The sequence below is a fragment of the Aythya marila genome (assembly GCF_965140915.1).
Source record: "Aythya marila genome assembly, chromosome: 2".
NCBI classification, from domain to species: domain Eukaryota; kingdom Metazoa; phylum Chordata; class Aves; order Anseriformes; family Anatidae; genus Aythya; species Aythya marila.
This window is the reverse complement of record NC_139043.1, coordinates 144,512,739-144,536,508: the sequence shown is the minus strand read 5'-3', so window position 1 is coordinate 144,536,508 and position 23,770 is coordinate 144,512,739. Positions and strand designations below refer to the sequence as shown.

The 23,770-nt window shown below is 42.6% G+C and overlaps 1 protein-coding gene across 1 annotated transcript; it reads left to right on the top strand.

Moving 5' to 3' along the window:
• Positions 1–798: 798 nt before the first annotated feature.
• Positions 799–20,592, top strand: HAS2 (hyaluronan synthase 2). The gene is made up of 4 exons (XM_082755328.1): positions 799–1,393; positions 10,190–10,816; positions 15,356–15,457; positions 17,569–20,592. The coding sequence occupies exons 2-4, from the start codon at positions 10,190–10,192 to the stop codon at positions 18,496–18,498; spliced, it is 1,659 nt and encodes a 552-aa protein (XP_082611454.1). The 5' UTR covers positions 799–1,393; the 3' UTR covers positions 18,499–20,592.
• Positions 20,593–23,770: the final 3,178 nt, after the last annotated feature.

Below are 23,770 nucleotides of genomic sequence, written 5' to 3'. Positions count from 1 at the left end.
CCTCTTTTCGGTCATTTCAAGGGAAAATGGGGGGCTGGAAGGTTTTGAGGGAGGGCTACGAGAGAAGGAGCCCATCCGGATGAGTGCAAGCCGCTAGGAGCCGGCACAGCCGCGGGTGGGCTGGAGGCTGCGCTGCCCCTGCCCGGCCCCGGTTAACTGTGAGCAGGCAACAGAGCACCCAGAGAAAAGTGTTGGTGAAAAAAAAAAATAAAAGAAAAACGACACGTTTTCCCACTTCTTGAATCGCCTAACGTGTTTCCGGGCTGGTTTTAACAAAAGTGGCACGGGGGGTTAATGCCAGAGATGGGGGCGGGGGGGGGGGGGGGGGGCTTCCTCGGGTTGTACTACAGCAAATGCTTCCGAGACTGAATGGTTAAAGCAGAATTGGAAACTGCAAAGTTCATCCATTCATAGAGGCAATTCCCTTATTAATAAAAACCAGCAGCAGCTGAAGCTGTCCCAGCCGAATAGTGGCTGTGGGAGGGACAAGTCCCAGACCCCGAGCCCAGAGATGGAGGGGGGGGGGCTTCCCCAAAACTGCGGGGGCACGAAGAGGAAATCAGGTGGTGGCAACGTGTGTGCATTGCGTTTCTTTGCAGAATTGGCGACTTAGCTAGCTGAATTCCAGCCGCTGAATTGGTCCTTGGCTGCTGAGATCATTTCAATGGGCAGGGTTGGCTTTTTTTTTTTTTTTTTTTTTTTTTCCTCCTTACAGGAGTTCCCTCCCCTCCTTCCCATCCTCCGCCTATTAAAACAACTCAAGTCTCACTTGTTAAAAAGACCCCATAACGTGGAGGAGGCAGAAAAGCAGCAGCAGCAGGAAAGAAAAAGAAATCTGGATAACATTACCCGTTTGCTGCTGCTGAGAAACCTCATTGAAACAGTTACTCGGTCAGCAAGGCATCACCAAAGAGACTTTATCTGATGCTGTACATCTCAAACTTTCTGACGCTGCCTTGCAACTTCTCCAGGCTCCTGGCTAGCCAGGTTTGAAATACGATCTTCAGCTTCGACCACGAGAAACTAACTCCTAATTTATTATTTCTTTTTTTTTTTTTTTTAATTATTATTATTTGAAAAAAAAAAAGAAAAGAAAAAAAAAAAAGAAATCCCACAACTTTGAACTAGAAACTGAAGCAGAAAAAGACAAATACGTTGTAATAGGGAAAACACGTGGGAGAAAATGAGCAGGACTGAATAGCCTTAAATGATTATTTTTTATTATTTTCCTTTTTAATTATTTTTTATTCCTGAGCGTCTGAATAAGTCCCTGAAAAGTGCGATTTGATCTTTTTACCTCAAACTTGGAAACTGTTCAGCGGGAGCAACGGTACGTGAGACCACACAGCTGGCTGGAGCCCCTCTATGACCAAAGGACAGAAGGACAAACAAGGTGGGTGATTTACGAGCTTTACGAGCCCCCCTTTCTGTCATCTCGGCAGCAGAAGACCCTCTCCTCCCATCCCCAAGGGAGGAAGGCTGAACAGAGCCCCAGAACAGGAGCGGGGCTGGGGAGGGATCTCACCGTGCCTAGGCTACACCTATTTCAGCAGTGAATAGGGCCGCAGGGAGGATGAATGAGGTTTTCAGCTTCGACCCCCCCTCCGCATAATCCCTTTAAGATATTGCTGAGCGATACGATTTGGAAAATAACGATGATAATAATGAAGCAACAGGTTCGGAAGCCGTTCCCCAGCCCAGGTCGGCTTCTCCCCTGCCTGCAGAGGAGAGGGAGGGATGGGACGGCAGGCAGGAAAGCGAGGGGAGGCCGTGGGGAGGCGGGCTAAACCCCGCCTGGGAGCCGGAGCGGAGGGAGGGGGGAACAAACGCGATCAAGATGTCTCAGCGCGGAGCCCCCGGGGGAAGCAGGGGGGGCTGCAGCCTGCCCCCAGACCTCCCGACCCCTCCGCGCAACCCTAATTGCGGGGAACCTGGGCTGGGGTGGGGGTCGCCCCCCTGGCATAGCTGCGGGGGGAGGCAGCCCCGGAGCAATATTACGGCCCCTTCCCCGCCCGGCGGGGGTCTGCGGGTGCGGAGCGGAGCCCGCGACCCCCTCCTTTATTTCCTCCCCTCCCCCTATTTGCCCCCCCCAATCTTCACGCCCCCCTTCTCGCCCCCTCCCTCCCCCACGTGGCAAAGCGGGGGATCCCCCCCGACGCCCCGCCCACCCCTTGTGACGCACCCGGAGCCGCCCCCCCCCATTGGCTGCGACGCGGGGCCGGGGTTCCCCCGCCGGAGGCTGCCCCCACGCCCCAGGGCTGCCCCGGGGGCTGTGCGATGCTGCTGCCCCCCCTGCAGAGCCGGCCCCAGCCGCCTGCCCCTGCACCTGCCCCAAATTCTCAGCTCCTGGCTGCCCTGAGCCCCGCCACCCTCCCTAATGTCCTGCCAAAGGATGGAAGGGATCCTAAGGGCGGCCCCCCCTATCCCACACACCGTCCCTGGTGGGTTTCGGCGAGCCACGATGCTTCTACGATCCCCCAAAGCATGGGAATCCCTCATAGTCTCCTTACGGGTTGTCTTTCCATAGGCACTCGCACACTTCCCAGCACACGCGACGCGTAACATGGTGCCCCCAGATAGGTCAGTCCTTTTGGGTGTGATTGCAGTGAAATTTGTCCTTTTCCCCCCAAAAATGAGCCCAAGTTCAGTCCTTACCAAGCCTTGAGTTTTGCCTCAGCAGAACTTTATTGAAACTTTATTTCATGCTAATAAATCTATGTGCAAGGGTAAAAACACCTGGGTGAAGGCTTTCCCAGTAGGAAAAACAGCTGTATGGGGTTCAGTGGGGTTTCCCTTGCTAGTTGAGCTAGCAGCAAACTCAGCTGGTCGTATTTATGGTGTGCAAGCAAATCAGATATGTGCTTCATTTTATTACTACTCAAAGTTAATGTATAAAGCAGCAAATTACCCTTGCATTCAGTGTAGGAGGACTTGACTAAGTCAAACACGATATTACCTGTGCTTGATAAACAAATTACAAGATAATGAGCTATGAACATCAAATAAATATTTACTTGCCAGACTGAGGCATGGAGTAGTCCGGTTTGTGCCAAAAGCGTCTGTGGATCTCAGAACTGGTAACCAGGAAACTGAAACCAGAATATTTTTACCTGCAAACTAAAATTTCTCAGCGCAAATATGATTAACTTCTTGGTTTTATTTCTTGGACCATTCAGTTTGGGGTTTTGGGCTTTCTTTTGGTCAATTTAACCAGCATATCACTGTCTACATTAGGGACAAATCCACCTAGCAGTTACTCAGACCTATCAGAGACTAAATTCGGGCACTTTAGGGGAAAAACATACATTGAGAAGACAGAAGGCTCTTGATTTGCTGATCAAAGCCTGTGCATACAGATACAGTTTACCATCATTACTAACCCCGTTCTTTAAACCTAAACCCAGAGTTAATTTTAGTCTTATGTGAGCCCTTTCCAGAAGATCAATGGCATGACAAAATCTGGAAGTGATAAATAACTGAAAGTACCAGATATGGTAACTCCGCTGTAGTAAAGATGTACAGATGTAACATAATTTTTCAGTTTCCTCTCTGTGGGCTGTAAAGGAGAAGAGGGTGTCTGGGCAGCTATTTTATGCTTATAATTAATGTGTACCTGGAATCATTTGTACTTCAAAGATAAATGATTTACTTTGCTGCCAAAATAAGGCTAAATGTTTCTAAATATTGGATGAATATTTATAACACTCAGACAATGTTTGTGTATAAACACGGACTATATGTGTATAAGGCCACATACAACGTGTACATGCACATGCACACTTGCACTCAAATACACAGTTATTCCAGCAGCTGATCTGTAGAAATCACTGCTATTATTCTCACAAGGAAGGTTTCTTTTTTCATGCTTATAAAAGCTGTGTGCAAAGCAGCCCTCAGTAGCTGTATGCACGTATACTCACATGTGTCAGCTCTTGTGTTGCCAACATCAGTGATCTCAGGCACCCTGCGGAGTACGAGTTGCATGTTTCCTACAGACACACTCCTTCTGAATCTACATTCTGATGAATATAGGAAAGGAAGTGGCCTGTTTTTTGTTTTTGTTTTTGTTTTTTTTTGGTTGGTCATTTTTGTTTTGTTTTGTTTTTAGGAAAAATAGTTATGTGGAAATTGGGAACCGGTGGGTCCCATGTGACACCAGAGAGAGTAACACTACAGGTATCAGTAGCCTCAGCCTTATGAAGAGTACTGTAGACCTCCAAGAGCCTCCAGCATGGTCACTATTCCCATTCTACAGGAGGTGAAGCTGAGGCAGAGAGAGGTGAATTCACCTGCCTAAGGTCACCCAGCAGGTGAATGGCAGTACTAGGAACAAAATCCCAGTCATCCAGGTCCTGGTTCACCCTCTCTGATTCCCTCATGTAAGAAAGGCAGGGCTTAAGCAATGACCAATCTGTCAATGTTCAGAAGAGAGATTAATCTATATAATAAATATTTCCAATGTATGGATACATTTTCATTGTGAATACTCCAGAAACAACAGCTTCACAGAGAAAGTTAGGTTTATTTATTTCTTTATGCCTGCCTTACAGAACTGGAAGACAAATTTTCCACTGGTTTCCCTCTTCAGCAAAATACTTAAGTGCGCACTTATCTTTAATGGCACGCTTACATGCTTTGCTGAATCCAAAGCCTCAGCACTAGGGCTCAGAGGACCATGACTAGCAGACACTCAAGAATTCAGCTTCTATGTAAAGATGAGACACTTTCAAACATTTTCAGTGCTCAGCGCTTCCGATTGCAACAAAGATTTGCAGAGAAGACTGACGGGCAGATGTTATACATGGGGTTGGTCTGTACTATTTTAGCTTGAATCAGGAGTGTGCTATTGAAGCAAATGCTACAGTTCCCCTCCCCTTGCTTTGGTTTGTGATGCAAAGTGACACGGAGCACATGATGCATTCCTCTTGAATGAAACTAATTGCAAGATGCACCGCTAGAGCAGACTGTTCGGGGTTTGCAGTCTTGGGTCTGACTAAACTTGGTTCGGAGTAAAATCAGAAACATATGGAAAGTGGAAGTTAGGCCCTTACCACCCCTTGCTCTTTTTTGCAGGTCTGTTCCTGTAGTATTGGACAGTATTTGCTGATATGGCCATAGCTCTATGAGTCTAGAGAGAGGCACTGCTCTTTTGAACCCTTAGAGATGAAGGGGATGAAATAATCACACTTGTGATTGAATATTTATTGCTGTCTCATGGACCATAATGACCTTTGCACTATAAGGTTTTTGTTTGTTTTTAAGATCTTTTATTCAGATCTTTTGGAGTTAGTAAGTGATAATTCTTTCAAACAATCTTCCAAACCATTTCTTTTTATGTATGAGCTTCCTGAGTCTCCTTCTCTTGTTTGTTTGTTTTTTAATCTTCTGAGGGAAAGCAAGCCAGAACATACCAATACGTTTGAGTGCTGTATATGAGAGACACCTTCTTAAACAGATGATGCAGTGAGCTGCATCCCATATATTGCAAGAAAACCTGATTTCATTTTAACCTTTTATCAGTCAGCAGTTCCCAGTTCAGTATTAACAGATGCAGGGGTCCACCTGACTGCATCCTTAGTCCTCAGAGCAGCTACACATTGGCTGACACAGAATAAATGAACAGAGTGCAGAAAGTATTGATGTGTTCAGATACCACTACACAAAGATTTTCTGGATATGAATTTCCCCTTATTCTATTTATTACTCTTTTGAAGTATTGGCAATAAGTGCAAAGGAAGTACTGTTTTTGTTAGGTTGTTTGTTTGTTTTTGTTTTGTTTGCTTGTTTGTTTGTTTTTTTCCTGAGTAAATATGCAGTGCAAATCAGGCCATTAGATCCTGCTGTATTTCAGTCAAATATCTGTATCTTAGGAAGGTTAGACCTGTGTAGCTAAATATTTTCCAGAATAGAGAGAGCTCAAGCATATTTTGCTATGCTCATCTGATTGGGGATCTAAGGCAATATTCAGCTTGCGAAAGGGCTGTGATCTTTAGTGTTAGATTTAGTCCCTCAGTTACTATGTACAAGGTAGATATCAGTCAACTCCTTGTTAATCTGGAAGTTTTAATGAAAATAATGCTAGAAGACTTCAGCTTTAAGTTGACAGATGTTAATAGTAATGTACAGTAAGTTCTTCCTCAACAAAAGTGTGGCAAAATATAAATACTCTTTATGTGCATTTATCAGGTTACCAGAATAGACACTAAATAATTCACTAGGTAGACTCTGATGCCAAGTACCTGCAAGGGTTTCTTTCTTGGCTGTGCTCTTTCATAGGAGTCTCCAAACACAGGCACATATGTTCATTGCCTCCTCCTGTACACTCACTACAAGACATGTATATACTTGGGCTGCTTGGTGAATCAAAGTTTGTGTCATTAAATCAGCAACAGCCTACACACCATTAGCATTGAGCAAACTGCTTTCACATTTCTTTTCTACTAGGTGAGCTGTTAAGCACTGACTGACCAGCTCCATTCATGAAAATAAACAGCTGCAAGATGATAAATTGCTCAGTAGTAGACTTTGAAGCCTCTCTACGTTCACTTGTCATGTGTGCACAAACGTTGGCCCTGTGCTGGGTGCTATGCTAAAGCTTGTACTGGGTTCAGCACTGCAGGGTCAGATGAAGGTGCCTGTAAAGGGTGCCTGAACTACAGAGTAGGATTAGCAGTCCTGTCTCAGGCTTCCCATGCACTACATGGGAGACGTATGCACCTCCAAAAGAGCCTCACATGGTGCCCTGGGTATAGTATTCTTGAATCTTCAACCTTATTGCCCCCTGGAAATGTCATTCAGGGCTGACACAAAACAATGGAGCATAGGACCTCTTCCAGGGCTGAATAGCTTTCACTTTAATAAGAAAGAAAGAATATTGCAGGTACTACCTTCTTCCTCTTGCTTTATAGAGCTGATTAAAAAAAAACAGTCTGAAAGTGCAAGACCCAGTTTTGACTCCAGAGACAGTAACCCACGAATTCACCTTCCCACCAGGCCAGGAGTTCTGTCTTCCTCTCTCCAGCACCTGTTCCCACATAGCAGCAGTTCCATGCCCCTACAGAAATGACCTGCTATCATTTTTGTTGGTCCAGGAATATGGGACTAGCTGCAGGTCCTCCCATCTGCACCACCTCATCCCCAGTCCATGGAGGACTGTTCACATTTTTATTCTTTTATTTGTTTAAAAGTGCTGCGGTGCCGCTTCTTTGGGTCATCCTTACTGGGTTAAATCCCTCAAAGAACTGAAAACCCAGTAGGCTGAGGCATAAAACACTGAGCTGGGCTGACCATACGAGGTGTGAGCTGTTGAACTGCTGTGGTGATGGCAACATTGAAGATAAGCATTACATTTTGCTGAAAAAGTATTGCTAGCACTTAGAAAGAGTGATTATCTAGGAAATGATTGAAAAGTAATCATGGCTTTGAAAGTGAATACAGGTATTTGTCCCTTACCAAGCACTTGACATTTGTATCTTGACTCAGCATGGCATTATCTTAGGTGTACGATGTTCAGAAGCAGGAGCGTACACTGCTTCTCTGATAATACTTGTTTCTAGCTTTATGTGACAAGATCAGGAAAATTTAGACTGATATGTTACTACAGATGCCCTTTTACACTTCACTGCGTTAGGCCAGACTAGTTTTTTACAACAGCACTATCTGACATTAAAATCTGATGCAGCTATTCCCTACCCTCAATGCTTCTATTTGACTCAGCAATTCAGTTTTGGCTTCAGACTCATACAAGCATCATTTCCTTTTAACTTCTTGGCTCAATTATTGGAGAAGGGTGGAGAGGTTTTGGCTTCTTTGCTATTGTTTGGGCACGTTCAAGCTGATACAGATCAATTCTGCTGGGCATGATATCAATAGGTCACGTGCTAAAGCTTGAGAATATTGAGCAACTTTTTACAGATTTTGCCTGAGATTCAGTCAGTTAAAAGACATACATAAAACCTCCAATTGCATATACAAAGGGGAAAGTTTCTTTGATGAAAGCCAGGAATTTAGATCAAAACACTGTTTATTTTCCCAAGGTTGACAGTTAAAGGACAGAAAAAAAATGCTATTTTATTAAGACCAGAAATCCATTTCTTGATCTTAAAAGAGTGGTTTTTCTGAGGGAGAGAAACTGTGCTGTAATGACAAGATCAGAGAATGCATTTCTTTTTTTTTTTTTTTTTTCCTTTTGTGCAGAAACACTTCATAGGAAAAGAAAGAGCAATAACAAATTAATATAAAAAGAAGCGCGGTACAGTGTATAGTCAGTCAAATGTAAACGCTGCAGATCTTAATCTAAATCCGGTGAGCTATACCCATACAAGTGGTCCATTGATTTCAGTCATATAATTCCTAATGTAAGCAGACTTCAGCCCCTGCTCACTAATAGGCATTTTCTATTTCTGGCAAGAGAAGAGAAGTCATGGACCCCAAATAGGAAAGCCTCATACAACTGCACCATTAATGAAGCATTCACCTTGATGTTTCTGACCTTCTGCGTACTTGGGGGATTAATAAATACACAGGCTATTTGACTTCAAGGTAATCTAGAAGGGATCCATTACTTAATCTGTTTTCTAAAGCCTGTCTATTTTGAGCACTGGGTTTTAATTCACCTATAGTGGTGGCTCATATAAGCCATCTTTTATTAGGCTTCTTGATGACCCCTATTGTGAAAGACTTCCAGACAGGCCAGAGCAGGGTCTGGTGCTGGTGGGTGATTACAGCACCTGTCAGAGCCCAGCCATAAGTATTCAAGGAAGTCCTAGAGATAGGGTCCGATTTCTTTAACAGCGTCTCCAAATATACATTTAAGAGGCTTCCCCTTGTCTTGAAATTTAAGACCCTAAATAGCTAGTGGAAAAAAACATAGTCTTTGTAATCTCAGACTTGATGCTCGCCTGGTTTATTTTTATTTTGTAATACATTCTGCATTGACAATTTCTTTTTTCTTCCAAGCCTGTAACATCTCAGACAGAAATATGATTGTTGACAGCTATGCTGCTGCAGCTTGGTAGTATTTCTTCACAACATTTCACAAGAAAGAGTTAAAAACATATATGATGTAAGGAAGTGCTGTTCCAGCTTCAGTTTTGGTCAACAGATGATGAAACAAACATTATCAGGCAGGATGTTAGCAGAAGGGAAAATATGAATAACAGTAAGAAAACACAAATATTAAGTCCATCACCTTAAGAGGCCCTAATCCAGCAAAATATTTGAGCATGTGCTTCAGACTCTTTGGCTTACGATGTACTTACTAGGTTAGCCTTGAACAGACATTATCCACTTTATGTTCCTAAGGTCAAAGGTATTGACATCAAACATCATTGACTTTTCTGTAGTTATGACAAAGTTGTTGCTCATCCATGGCCTAGAGCTTAGGCTGGAAGATCTTACAGCCAGGTGACCTACACGTGCAGAAGCTGTCAGAATCAGCTGGTTATCTGATGAATTTTAAGTCCAGGGTGAAACCTTGGCTCTGTTAAATTAATGTGTACTTTTTCCACAGACCTAATCTCCATCAGGCTTTAGCCATGCTCATAGATGCGTATATCTATGCACACAAATGTATGAATAACACATTTTTGCAACGGTATTGAGAAGACCTTTTAAAGCAGATGTCTGATTATATAAATACAAATTACAAACATAGTCAGACATCTGTCTAAAAATTATAAAGATATTCAGGCATCTGTTTTAAGAATGTCTTTCCAATATTTTTGCAAGCATAAGTAAGTGACAGAAGTGATTCAGGGTGGGGGGATGCAGTCACGACATGGTTGGGGGTGAGTAGAGGCTGCACAGACGTTCAGCTGTTCCTTCCACCCATGGCCATATGAAGTGAGTAGTGGCCTGAAAGTCCCTTAATATGACAGAGTGTCTCATTCAGCAAGTCACAGCTGCCAAAATAAGACCCTGACACAGACAACACTTAATGTGAGGACATTAAGAATAGTAGAAAACCTCCCTGTTACTTCAAGGTATATGTGACTCTTACTTTACGTGGAGGAAATACTGTAAAGGGAATAAGATGTAAGCTGAGCAGGTGATGCTGTAAGTCCATGACACAGCCAGAAGCATGAGGTGCATCTGTTGGTGCTGAGCTTGTTGTCGTCACGTGCACCTCTGACAAGGTCTTGTAGTGGGAAGTGGTAGCTCTGCTAACAGTTTCCATGCTTCCTTCCAGATGTATTGTGAGAGGTTTATATGTATCCTGAGAATACTTGGAACCACACTCTTCGGGGTGTCCCTCCTGCTGGGAATCACCGCTGCTTACATTGTGGGCTACCAGTTCATCCAAACAGACAACTACTACTTCTCCTTCGGACTCTATGGTGCTATCCTGGCATCACATCTCATCATCCAAAGCCTGTTTGCCTTCCTAGAGCACAGGAAAATGAAGCGGTCGTTAGAGACTCCAATCAAGCTGAATAAAACAGTTGCCCTTTGTATTGCTGCCTATCAAGAGGATCCTGACTACTTAAGAAAATGTTTACTTTCTGTGAAAAGATTGACCTACCCTGGAATTAAAGTTGTTATGGTAATTGATGGGAACTCAGAAGATGACATTTACATGATGGACATTTTCACTGAAATCATGGGTAGGGACAAATCTGCCACTTATATCTGGAATAATAACTTCCACGACAAAGGGCCAGGTGAGACAGAGGAGTCTCACAGAGAGAGCATACAGCACGTATCTCAACTGGTCCTGTCCAACAAAAGTGTTTGCATCATGCAGAAATGGGGTGGAAAAAGAGAAGTAATGTACACAGCATTCAAAGCACTGGGGAGAAGCGTGGATTATGTACAGGTAGGTATTAAAGCACTAGGTCGGTGCCAATTCAAACACACTTTGAAAGAAAGCAGCTTTTGTATATTTTGTGCTGCATGTTAGAGGCCATCCTAGTCCCTGATGAACACAGTGCTCCTTTCAGTCTATTTGGAAACAGCTTGACCGTTAAAAGTGTATTTTGCTACCTTTTAAAATGGTCAGCCTATCTGTGAATATGTTAAATCTGTGCACCAGCTACTGGAGAAATCTGAAAAACTTCCTCAGACTTCAGTAGTGCTCCCTCATCACAGTGGTTTTGCTTCAGGCAAAGCCAGTGGCCTCTTGAAGAGCCCTCCTCGGCTCCTGTAAGTCAAGGTCTCAGGTAAGGTTTTATTTTGTGAAGATATTAGCAGCCCTATATGCAAGCAGACAGACAAGTTTTTGGTGGCACTAGGGAATATCTCAGTGGTGAAGTCTGTAAAAAAGATGGGGATATGCTGAGGTCCTTGAAGGCTGTGCAGAGCATTTAAAAGGGTGAATGTGCAGTCTTGAAAGAAAGATTTCTTCAGCTAAAGCCTGAAGGAGCTTTTGCTTCATCACTTACAGCTGCATTACCTCACTCACCGCGACTTGGCCTTTAAAGCCCTTATGACACTATTCACTTAAAAATGAATTAGGCTGGGTCCTCTCTCCTGGTTTCCAAAGCAGCAGAGACACATTTATTTCCAGCTGCCTTGGATCCCATGAAAGATTTTCTATGTTTGTGCCTTACACATGGAAGCACTCCTCGCTCCTGCAAACAGCCCTGCAGAATGCTGTAGGCTGTGTGTGGAGGGAGGTGCGTAGGGCCAGGCCAGATCCTGGGGATCGTTAGTTGCATATCAAGACCTGTGAGGTTCATTTGACTAAATCCCACTGATTATTAATTAGATGGTCTTCCTAATTAATCACGCTCAGCCTTTCCTGCCTTCTCCTGACCTCAGAACATTGCTTTGCCTGCAGAAGCCTCCTCTGGTGGGGCAGCAGAGACGGTCTCCCTTGGCTTGGGGTGGCTGCATGTGTTTCTGGGGTCAATTCTGAGCCTTGTGCAGTTGTGTGTGCATTCCACACAGCATGGTGTCCACGGGGCACAGAAAGGCAGCAAATCCTCCATGCACAGGAGAGGCAGAAAGCGAAGAGTGCCAGGAGCCACCCTGTTTTCAGAGCTTTAAGAGTTATCAGAGGTTTAAGAGAAAGGAAAAGATTTAAAGCCCATCCCCAAGCACTTACAAAACTTAAACTGATTTATTCTCTGAAAACAATGGGCTTAAATTCTCCATTGTCTGCACTTTGGTTTTTGTGCTGTGAGGGACTGTGATGGGATAAAAAATGCTGTTTTTCTGCATTAGCATGGTTTTATAATCACTTCACACAAAAGTATCATATTGCAGAGAGGAAACAGATTCAAGACAACTTTCCTCCCTCTTGCATTTGTTCAGAGAACCTGGAAAAAGTGTTTCTATTTCAACAGTCATACCGTAAACTGAGAAAATGGAAGAGAAGTTTCTGGTCTTTCAGTCAATTAACACTCCTGACCTGACTCAGAAGTCCTGATGAACGTGTCAGGGGCTGTAATGCTGCTGTAAGCAGCCACCAAAGGCTGCGCTGATGATTGATGTCACAGCCACATCTACATTATAAGAGCACCATCTTGGTGGCCCTGGCTGGCCACAGTCTTGATGTAATGCAGGTAACATGTGGCTCTGTTTTATGAATGAATGAAGGCTGAGATTTTCCACATGGTTCTTTAGGGGGTATCCACAGTGAATTACTTTAAACAGGCCCTGCACTTTAAGGGCTGAGCAATCTGCATCGATGATCAACCACTTTACAAAGTGGAGCAGTCAGCACGAGTGCTCACCCCTGACACTGTGCACTGGGGGCCTCTCGGTCCTTAAATACACCTCAGGGCTATGGGCAGGCAGTCACAAAGCAGGCTGGCTACCACAGATAACCAAGCTGTTGCTCATTAGTGGAGACTCACTAAATACCTGAAATCACTCGGGAGGCTTTACTTCCCTCCTGCAGGAGGTTAGGAGGGTGAAAGTAATTCTGTAGATGAGTTAAACTGGGAGACATCATCAGTGCAGAGTTAGCTGGTACAATCAGGGTGCAGCTCAGCTTGGCTGGATGCAGGTACCTATGTGGGCCATCCAGCACAGCATGAGACCCCTGGAGCAGCTTGGTTAAACCACCACTGGTTGTAGCAAGCATCTGAACAGCTTAGCTCAGGGCTGGAGGCTACAGCATGCAAGGCCAAGCGTCCCTTTCATGCAACTCTGTGACCCACGGCAGTAATTTCTAGGTCACCCTGCCCTTATGTGGAAAGATGGCAAATTGGCTCATGGGCTGTGCCGGGCCAGCCCTGGCTGGCCAGCCCTTGGTGTGTTTCATTCACGTTCCTAAGTTGCTTTTCTCAGGGCATGTCCTCTTTTCACCTAGAAAAACCTCATTCAGAGGGAAAATGACAGCTTGTCCCAGGAATGCAGACATGTCCACTGTGCTGGCATGGCCAGGACACATGCTGGTCATTTGTAAATAAATCCAGTGTTTTCAGGATTCCTCATCTTGTCTTAGTGGTGTTGGTCGTGGCAGATTTCTCTGCTATAGATAAATACATCTGACGGGTGGAGGCTGCTCAGCCTTACAGAGTGACAGGCACAGGAGGGAAAGCCAAGGAAATGAGGAGCGGCCTGACCCCATTCAACCACTCACGGTCACAAAAATGGGACCAAGTATCACTGCCTGAGCCCTGGGTGCCAGCAAACTGCAAATTCATGATGCAAAGCACTCAGTGACAGGTCTGTCCAGAAAGTCCCAGACAGAAATACAGGCACCCTTTCTTCCTTTTATAAGAACTACTCTGCTCCCTTTCTGTCACCAAGTGCTGTCACTGATGACAGCTTCCCACCAAAGCTGGAGGAACATGTTGGCCAGGTTACAAAGGTGCTTCCTGGGCTGAGTCCTCCAAGGAGAGGAGCTGGATGCTCTGAGTTAGTGGGAGCTGGAGATGCTTGTGGCTTTTCTCCTGACAGAAATATGTGAGTTCTCATCAGCTTTCTCCTTTCAGCCCCCTCCAAGAGAGTGTGGAGAGGAAGCATTTTGGCAGATGCTCAGCTGCATCACGAGCTGAACAGCCTGGTTATCCCGGGTAACTTCCCATCTCAAGTCTGGCCCATAACAGAGTCTCTAAAACCTCTCCTCCCATTTGCAGAACAGAAATGAAAATTTCAGCTCCCCTAGAGCAAGGGGTGCTTAGGCTGAATTTAAAGGTTGGATGACAGGACACCAAAATTAGGATTTCTGATCTGATGCATCACCAGAATTTGACTTCAGAGGCTATTCATACAGAGCCATTGACTTCTGCCCCTACCGTTTCCATCTGAAATCACAGAAATCCAAACTGTGGATAAACTGAAAAGAGGAGGAGAATTTGTAGGGCAGGATCTGGCTGGCCAGAGGAGTGTTTGTGGGACAGCCTCCTCTGCTCGGGCCTCTGAGCTTCAGTGAAACGAGCTTACAGGCGATCAGGACACCTCTTTGAGCAGCAGCTGGGAGAAGGAGGCACCCGCTTGTTTTAAACAGGCTGCAGCCCATGTCATTTGCCTCAGAGCAAAGGAAAGCAGCGCCAGCTGCCTTGCAGACTGGCCAGCCTGTCTGAGCCCTCCTCCTACTCTCCGGGGGAAAGCCAAGACCTAATGTACACAGTGTCTAGTTGACTAGGAGTATTTGTGTGGTTGAAACGCCTTGTGTGTGTCATCTATTTTTGCCCTGGTCTAATGGAGTGCTGCATTTTGGGACTCACTCTAGCCTTACTTATATATATTTTGTATGAATGCTGGAGCAAAATAGCAAATAATTTCTGTATATCAAATGTCAAATCCCTGCACTACTAATAACACACCATGCATCTAAATCTAAAAATAAGTTTGTTCTGTAATCCAAAATGCGTATCTTAAATGAATTACTAAATCCTTCTGCAAATGAAAGAACTATTAGGTTTCTTTCCAGACTCCTAGCTGATTTTTTTTTCTTTTTCCTTTTTTATTTATTTATTTATTTTTATTTTTTCTTAAACAAGCATCTGGAATTTAACTCCTCACTCCTTCTCTCTTATGGTAGCGGGAAACATTTGACTAGGGTGCTAAACTATGCAGCCAATTCGGGGAAACCCTATGTCAGGGCTCAGCAGGAATCTGCAACACACCCACGAACATTGTCTTGCTCTGCAGTGCTCCATCTCTGAGAGCATATCTCTTATTCAAAGCAGCCAGCCCAATGTGCCAGTAAAACAAATAGAGCTGATACAGAAGAGAAGATTGTTTGCATGCACAACCCTAACAAGCACTCTGTTTCATTCAGCACCACTCCCTGCTGCCTGATACAAACGGCCTTTAAGAAGTGTCAATGCAGACTCCAAAGAGAGATTTAATTGCATTCAGGAGAATATGTATATAGAGTTACTTATCACTCAAGTGATTTTTATTCTCTTTTCTAGTGTACTCCTTAACCCATTTTTGTTCTTTGTCTTTCTTGTAGGTCTGTGATTCAGATACTGTACTTGATCCAGCCTCATCAGTGGAAATGGTAAAGGTTTTAGAGGAAGATCCAATGGTTGGAGGAGTTGGAGGTGATGTGCAGGTGAGTACAATGATTTTCAGATTAACAGGGGTATTTCAACGATTATTTGCATTGCAACACTATTCCCTGCGTGGAATACACTGAATACACTGTGGTACCATCACAGAGGCTCTTATGAGACCTTAACTTTTCTATCTGTCGAACAGAAACCCTAATTCTCAGCTATGAGCACTGTATGGTTTTAACACCCATAGATAGCAGACAAGTATTACTCTCCTCCATATGTGTGAAAAATGGGACACTGAGACTGCCAGGGCTGTTGCAGCATCTTTGAGTATCTGAGTATGACTGTTTGGTCAAGGTGCCACAGAAAATCAGGGGCGACCTTATCGTTCTTTATAAGCACATTAAAGGAGGCTGTAGCGAGGTGGGGGTTGGTCTATTCTCCCACGTGCCTGGTGACAGGATAAGGGGGAATGGGCTAAAGTTGTGCCAGGGGTGTTTTAGGTTGGATATTAGGAAGAACTTCTTTACTGAGAGGGTTGTGAGGCATTGGAATGGGCTGCCCAGGGAAGTGGTGGAGTCACCATCCCTGGAGGTCTTTAAAAGACATTCAGATGTTGAACTTAGCGATATGGTTTAGCGGAGGACTTGTTAGTGTTAGGTCAGAGGTTGGACTCGATGATCTTGAGGTCTCTTCCAACCTAGACAATTCTGTGATTCTGTGATTCTGTGAAAATCTTTAGGGCAATAGGGAACAGAGAATAGGTCTCCCAAAGCCAAATCTATCACCCCAAGCACTTTAATTATGTTACTCTTTGCAGCCAAGATTGTCACAAATAAAAACTTTTTTTTTTTTTTTTTTTTTTTTTTTTTTTTTTAAATGCAGTGCACTATGCTCTCTGTGTACTGTTGGGTTTCTTCAGCATCTCTGTCAGCCAGGACAATGCACAACTCCAAAGTCAGCCCAGCTCCACTTCTGAGAGGATTTCCAGCCTTGATGAGTCTGGCTGAGAACCACAGCAAAAGGCTGTTCATTCCTTTTAACACAATTGCTTCTGCTACAAGTTTTAAAGAAAAATGCATATGAATATGTCAGTTGGCCTTGGGATTGGCTCGTTGTACTCAGTCGGGCTTTTATGTGAGACAGAGAAAGGGCTATCTATATGGGCAGGCACTTACTGATGAATGCCCCAGTGGTCAGAAGTATTTCAGGCATGTGGCTCTTAATTCCAGAAATTAAGATTCCCACAGAAGCCTGAATATCTTTGTGGCTCTGGTCTGGCCACAAAACAAATATCACACTTTTCCTCACACATGTGAGACACTAGGCACGTGTGGAGGGAGTTCAGCTATGACATAAGTGCATAGTTAATAAGCACCTGCAGAAAGATGTGGGAAGAACATTTATCCTCTGGGAGGAAAGGAAGTAAAATGAAGACTCTGGCCTTTCTTTGTCTCAACTCACTTTTCAGCATATGCCAAATAAATCTGAGACAGTCTCGAGCCCATCCCTAAGCCCTGCTGCTTCTAAAACATTCTGCAATGAAGTTGAAACAGAGACAAGATGGCCTCCAGACATGACACAAATTGGGGCCATCCTGGAGGGCCTAAAGTCACATAGTCCTGGATCAAACATCTAGGGCAAGCTTTATAAGACAAAAAAAGTAGGCCAAAGACAATGTGCTTAGCCTCTCATACCCCAGCATAGCTTTAGAAGGGCTGGAAGAAGTCTTGACAGAGCGAAAGCTGTACACAGAGGCAAGGCTGGGGAAAGAGCTACTCTGCCACAGGCTGGGAAGCAGGAGGCCACATCGTGGACTCTGCCATATCCTCAAGGGAGAGGCCAAGTCCAGCAGCAGGTCCTTGACTGTGGGTGAAGAGAAAGGAAAAACGAGCCAGGAAAGAAGTTGTGGAGAAGAGGCAAGGTTGTGAGAAAAGAATGATCATTTAGGTGGAACAGGTTCCTGAAGGCCTCACCATGCCTTTCCTGTCAGTGTCCTGGACTGTATAGGTAACTCCTGGATTTGGCGCAAGTTGGACAGAGGAGTGAGGTTTCCCCTATATTTTGGCTAACAGTATTCTAGTCTCTACAAATTCCTTATTGATCCAATGTGTATATTTTCTTTCTCAAGAGCTTGTCTAAAATGCAAACTTTTTGTATTTTGCAGATTTTGAACAAGTATGATTCCTGGATCTCCTTTCTAAGCAGCGTGAGATACTGGATGGCATTTAACATAGAAAGAGCCTGTCAGTCCTATTTTGGCTGTGTACAGTGCATCAGTGGACCTCTGGGAATGTACAGAAACTCTTTACTCCACGAATTCCTGGAAGATTGGTACAATCAAGAATTTATGGGCTCCCAGTGCAGCTTTGGAGATGACAGGCATCTAACTAACAGAGTGCTAAGTCTGGGCTATGCAACAAAATACACAGCTAGATCCAAGTGCCTTACCGAAACACCGATAGAGTATCTCAGGTGGCTGAATCAGCAGACCCGCTGGAGTAAATCGTACTTTAGAGAGTGGCTCTATAATGCAATGTGGTTCCACAAGCACCATTTGTGGATGACCTATGAAGCTGTAATCACTGGATTCTTTCCTTTCTTCCTTATCGCCACAGTCATTCAGCTCTTCTACAGGGGAAAAATTTGGAACATCCTCCTTTTCTTGTTGACAGTTCAGTTAGTGGGCCTGATAAAGTCTTCCTTTGCCAGCTTCCTTAGGGGCAACATTGTCATGGTTTTCATGTCACTCTACTCAGTGTTGTATATGTCAAGTTTACTGCCAGCAAAGATATTTGCAATTGCCACGATAAACAAAGCAGGGTGGGGCACATCAGGAAGAAAAACCATTGTAGTTAATTTTATAGGACTTATTCCAGTCTCCATTTGGTTTACAATCCTCCTAGGTGGCGTAATTTTCACTATCTACAAGGAATCAAAAAAGCCATTCTCTGAGTCAAAACAGACAGTGCTCATCATTGGCACAATCCTCTATGCATGTTACTGGATTATGCTGTTGACTTTGTACTTGGTTCTTATCACCAAATGTGGCAGGCGGAAGAAAGAGCAACACTATGACATGGTGCTAGACGTATGATTTTTCTGTGGGAAGTTACCCAGAGAGTTTTAAAGCAACACAACGACCTTGTAGTATCTGTGGCATCAGATGGATGTTGCCAAGGGAAATGGATCGCTGCTGCTGGGAATAGGACATTTGTATTCCTCTGGGTTCATTTTCATCCTGCCAAAGTAAGAAAAAATAACAGAAACAAGAACAATAGAAAATGATTTTTTTATTTTTTTTTTTTTCCAAGGGGGGAAAAAAGCCAAACACACAGTTTCGACCTGTTCACAAGAAAATGGGAGAACTTTTATGTTTATGCACTTTTCTATTGTGCATCTGCCTGACAGTGTTACGTTCTATATACCTCACTGGTCATGCTTATGTGTGTGGACAGGAAGGAAAGGAGTTTGGAGAATCAAAAAAATGATCTTACAACCCCTTACAACCTAATTTATGAACTTCTTTTTTTTATAGCTCTGTTTATAGGAAGGGTCTTTTGTGTTAGGCTGCCAAATGTAATGCCAAAGGTAAATTTTAAGAGGCCATTGGCTGAGCTGTATTTTTATATTATTGTATTATTTGTGTGTGTGTATTTTTAAGCCTTTTTTTTTTTTTAAATCACATATTTTATATTTTACTATCTGCCAAAAAAAGTTGCCTCCCCAACAGTTTGTTCTTTAGCCTCTTTAAATACATTTGGGATAAAAAAATCACAATTCCTTCCCAAAAATTTATGCTGATTTGGTATTGTTCATAATAGAAAGAATAAAAAGTCTCTCTGCATTTTTGCAACTGCTGAATGGTTATTTCTGTGAAAAAGTATTTAAATATGCTCTTTGAAGACATTTACTAGAAAAGGCCCAACATTGTCAGTTTTCAAATACAAGCATATTTGTGCATAAAAAAAAAAAAAAAAAAAAAAAAAAAGGCCAAAGGGGTAGATATGTGCAATTTTGGGCTTTGTATTGTTTTGGATATCATTGTAATAGGGAAATTTGCTACTCTACTGAAAGCATAATATCTCTGGCATACACAATAACCATATGGTAAACCAGGCCTCAATACTATTGCAAAAGGCATTGCTATAGGAGAGCTCCCTCTGATTTTACATGGAATCTGAGGAACCAGAACCTCTCATCTGAAGAAACGTTGGACACCCAAAACTGACCTTATCAACAGTTGTAGTTGCTCATAAATTGCTGGTATCAAGCAGGACAGAATTTTTAGTTTAAAAAATACATGAAAGGTAAACATATCATCACTTCCAAAATGTGGGTGCCTTACTATAAAACATCTGCAGTGTCCTTCATAGAGTTTACAGACAAGATAAATGTCAGCTTCTCTAACTTGCAATGTAATACAGACCCCTGTATTGAGCCCAGTAATGTGTATTTGACTAAAGCATATCTACCTGAAAAGAAGCCAACTTTTATTAGAAAACATCAAGTCTTAGCAAATCTATAACTTCCTTGGTGCCTAACAATCCATCTTGGACATTTATTTTGGACCATGATTTTAAGAAATAATATTCAGGACTAAATCCTGCAGTCTTTCACCAGCCAAAGGAATGTGGCATTGAGCCCTAATATACTTTATAAAGAGCAACAGAAAGCCAGCTGCATACAGATATGTACCCTTTTTAGATTCTGGTATTAAAAGCACTGTGGTAAAGCAGAAATCAGCATATGATGCTTAAAGAACTTAGAAGCATTTTCAGCTTCTTTTTTATGCAGACATGAATAGATTCTGCTGTAGAATGAACTGCACACACACTACCTTTTTTGTCTGATTATCTTGAGGTACATGATTGCTTGAAAGTCATACTAATGTTTTGTTAATGATTGGAGAGTTGATTCATGTTGATTACAAAATAGAACAGTATTAAAAAAAAGAGCAAAAGAAATGGTAAAAAAAAAAAAAAAAACAAAAAAAACTTGACTATGCCTTTTAACTATTTATGATGTAAGTTAAAGCTTGGGTTAACATTCAAATGTCAAATAAATCCTCTCATTCTATAAAAAGATTGAATTAATTGCCTGTATTTATTCTAGCAATTATTCAATGTACTTCCAATATAGGTTGTATAGTATAATTGTTACTTTCATAAATAAAATATTTTTGATAAGATTATGACTAATTCGTGGTGTTTCTGATCAACACTTCTGCTCTGAAGCCATAAATCTGCATGTGTTTGAGAATGTTGTTATGGTGTCGCCAGCCTGATTTCCAAGCAGGAATGTGCCACTGAATAGCAGAGCACTTGGGGAGTGTGTGCCTAAAGGAGGCAGGGACTGGTCCCTGGTATGAGAAGTGATTTGGGGACCTCCAACAGAAGAAAGTCGTTGAAAAACTGGAGGAAGTTCAGTGTAGGGCCATCATGATGGTTGGGGTTGGAGCACAGGCTTTGTGAGGAGAGGCTGAAGGAGTGAGACTGGTTCAGCTGGAGAAGGCATGGCTTTGGTGGGAAACACTTTAGATCATCTCCAATATGCGTAGGGAGGTCATCAAGGAAATGGAGCCAGGAACTTCACAGTGGTGCCTGGTGGGAAGATGAAAGTCTCTGGGTTTAAATTGAAACAAGACTGGGTATAAACAGAAACTTCTTCCCAGTAAGGCCAGTCAGGTATTGGAGCAGGCTGCCCAGAGAGATAATGCAGTCTCTGCCCTGGGAGGCCTTCAGAACAAGGCTGGATAAAGTCCTGAGACACCCGGTCTGACCTCAGAGCTGGCCCTGCTTTGAGCAGGAGCTTGGGCTACAGACCTCCAAGGCTCCTTCCAGCATGAATTCTCCTGTGATCCTTTCTGAAGCAGGTGCTGACAGTCTGCTTCCTAATGATAAGTCCTACCAGACTGAAACCAATTCCCATCTCTGCTCCCCACGCCTATTCCCTGACCCAGAGTGCAAATAGCTCGCCAGCAGCTGGTACTAAATACCCAGAAAAAGCACAGCCCTTCTCCTATATCCCCACTGGCAATGGCAGAAGGATTGCAGGGAATAAGTCATTTAATGTTTACTGTCAAAAAATAAAATAAAAATAAAAAATAAAAATAAAGGTTGCAACAGAAAAGCAGACTGCAGAACAATTCTTAAAGAATTTTATTCCTAAATAAAAATCAATTTAATTTAGAAAAATTCTTAAATAATATTTCCTCTGTTCGTTTTCATCTCAAAATTATTTTGTGGTATTTTCAACAACTTGCGGAATAAAATAAAATGTGTTTTTCATTAATACCAAATGTAATTGTGAGCTGTCTCACAGTTAAGAGAGAGAATAACAAAAGAAAAAATTGTGCTTAAAAAAAAAAAAATCTTAAAAAACACAAGTATTTTTCAGCCTCTAATAGATTATGTCAAACACTATAAGGAACTCCCACAAACTATAAATTCTACAGAAAACTTAAAGTTATATATTAAAAAAAAAAAAATGAATTGACACTATCCCAGATTATAACCCATTTCCAGAGTAGAGTAATCTGGGTTTGAAGGCATCTGCTTCCAAAAACCAGGTGTGAAGCAGAACCTGCAGGAATTAGAGGTACAGCACAGAGGAAGGAGCCCTCCTGTTCTGACTGCTAACAAGCTTTGGTTTGGCCAAGAATCAGGTTTCTTTCAGTGGGGAATGCATGAATATTTAGCAGAACTTTTCTAGGAGGTGGAAAAAATCCTGTAAGACATGTACTGCCAAACATGTCCCGATGCACAAGCTGTTGTGAATGTGTCTGTTAAAAATTTTCATCTGAATTTTATTCTTAGCAAGAGACAAGATGGTAAAGAGGAGACAAAATACATCAAGAGCAGTTGACGAGGTCTGGTACTACTGAGGCTTTGCTGGAAGAGGCACTTTTCTCTGAAGTTAATACAATTAACTTAAACATAGTGCATTTTTTTTCCCCATCTTACCCTTGGTCTAACTTTGCTGCTTCAGTTTCAGATCCAATGGAAGAATAAGTGCCCCAAATTGGGCCTGCTTCTTCCAGCTATGTAATTTTGTATAATAAAAGATTCTGTCTCTCCCAAAGAAATCCATCTTGAATTTTCTCCTAGAATAGCCCTGAAATTTCCATAAGCTCCAGTGACTGCATAGAGGAAAATGGCCTTGTAGTTGCATTTACACTAAATAAATAAGAGATGCAGGCCGTGTGTCTGAGCTTTGGTACATGATACTCAGTACTGTTTGAGTGTAAGCATGGTCTATGGCTTGTTTTTGCCCTGGGTCAGATAGTTCTGCCGCAAACAATGTCGAGCACAGTTAGGAGAGATACATGCAGTGGAAACTAGGATGCTTTGTACATCTTAGGTGTGATCTCTACCATCAATTAATCTTTAAAAAAATAATAATAATGCAAAAGAACTTACACAGGAGAAACACTGTGTGCAAGTGAATCACAGGAAATTGGTTTCTGTAAGTTCTCTGCTCATATAATTATCTATTTTGCAATTTTCAGTAGAGAGAAAATTTTAATTATGCCTTGATCCTACAGTTTGCCATGGATACATAAAACCCTGTGGCCACAAAGAACTGTGGTGGATGGGACTGAAAACAGATAGGCAGATTATTCTAAATTCATTATAACATTGTTGCCTGTGTCTGCTTCCAAAAACTTCACTTATGTTTTCCGTACTTTTTTTTACTTAATGTAGCTTATGGGTTGAACCCGTTCGGTGAGCTGATGCTGAGGATCATCAGTGACTTCCATCTGCCCTCTTTCTTTGTTGCCTTACATCTTGCCAGCAAGAGTCGGTGCTGGCCTGGTTTCTGCCAGCATCTGTGATATCTGGATAACCATACCGCACTATGAGATGTATTAGAAGATACACTAGTATTGAAAGAGAAACTGTGCAAGATGCTATGAGAGGGTTCCTCCAAGAGAAATGAAATGTTAACACAGACTAAAGAAGCACCATTTTAGAGTACACAAAACTCAATCATGATGGATAAGTTGTGTGAGAAGACATCACATGTAAGACTACAGAAAGAAGAGAAAAGCAGAAATAGAGAATCTGGGAAAATGAAGATTTTAAAAAAGAAAGGTAAGATGTTTTTATTTATAAAGATGACATGTTCATGCAGAAGTTTTACTTCCATTCAGACTTTAAAAGACTTCTTCAAACACTAAGTGGCATTAATTCTGTGACTTTAGATATATGCCTATATTTCTCAAGGAAAGTCAAAATCTTATCGGATAATACACACATTAAAGCTACCTGCTGAAGCAATGCTGCAAAGCAGAGATTCTTTTTCCTTTTTATTTTTATAAATTGATCTTGTCTTTAAAACGACCACCAAGGACTGCTGGCAACTTG

Coding starts and splice junctions, on each gene's coding strand:
- HAS2 (XM_082755328.1), top strand. CDS start 10,190: ATGTATTGTGAGAGGTTTATATGTATCCTGAGAATACTTGGAACCACA. Junction 10,817..15,355: donor GAAGCGTGGATTATGTACAG/GTAGGTATTAAA, acceptor TCTTTCTTGTAG/GTCTGTGATTCAGATACTGT. Junction 15,458..17,568: donor GAGTTGGAGGTGATGTGCAG/GTGAGTACAATG, acceptor TGTATTTTGCAG/ATTTTGAACAAGTATGATTC.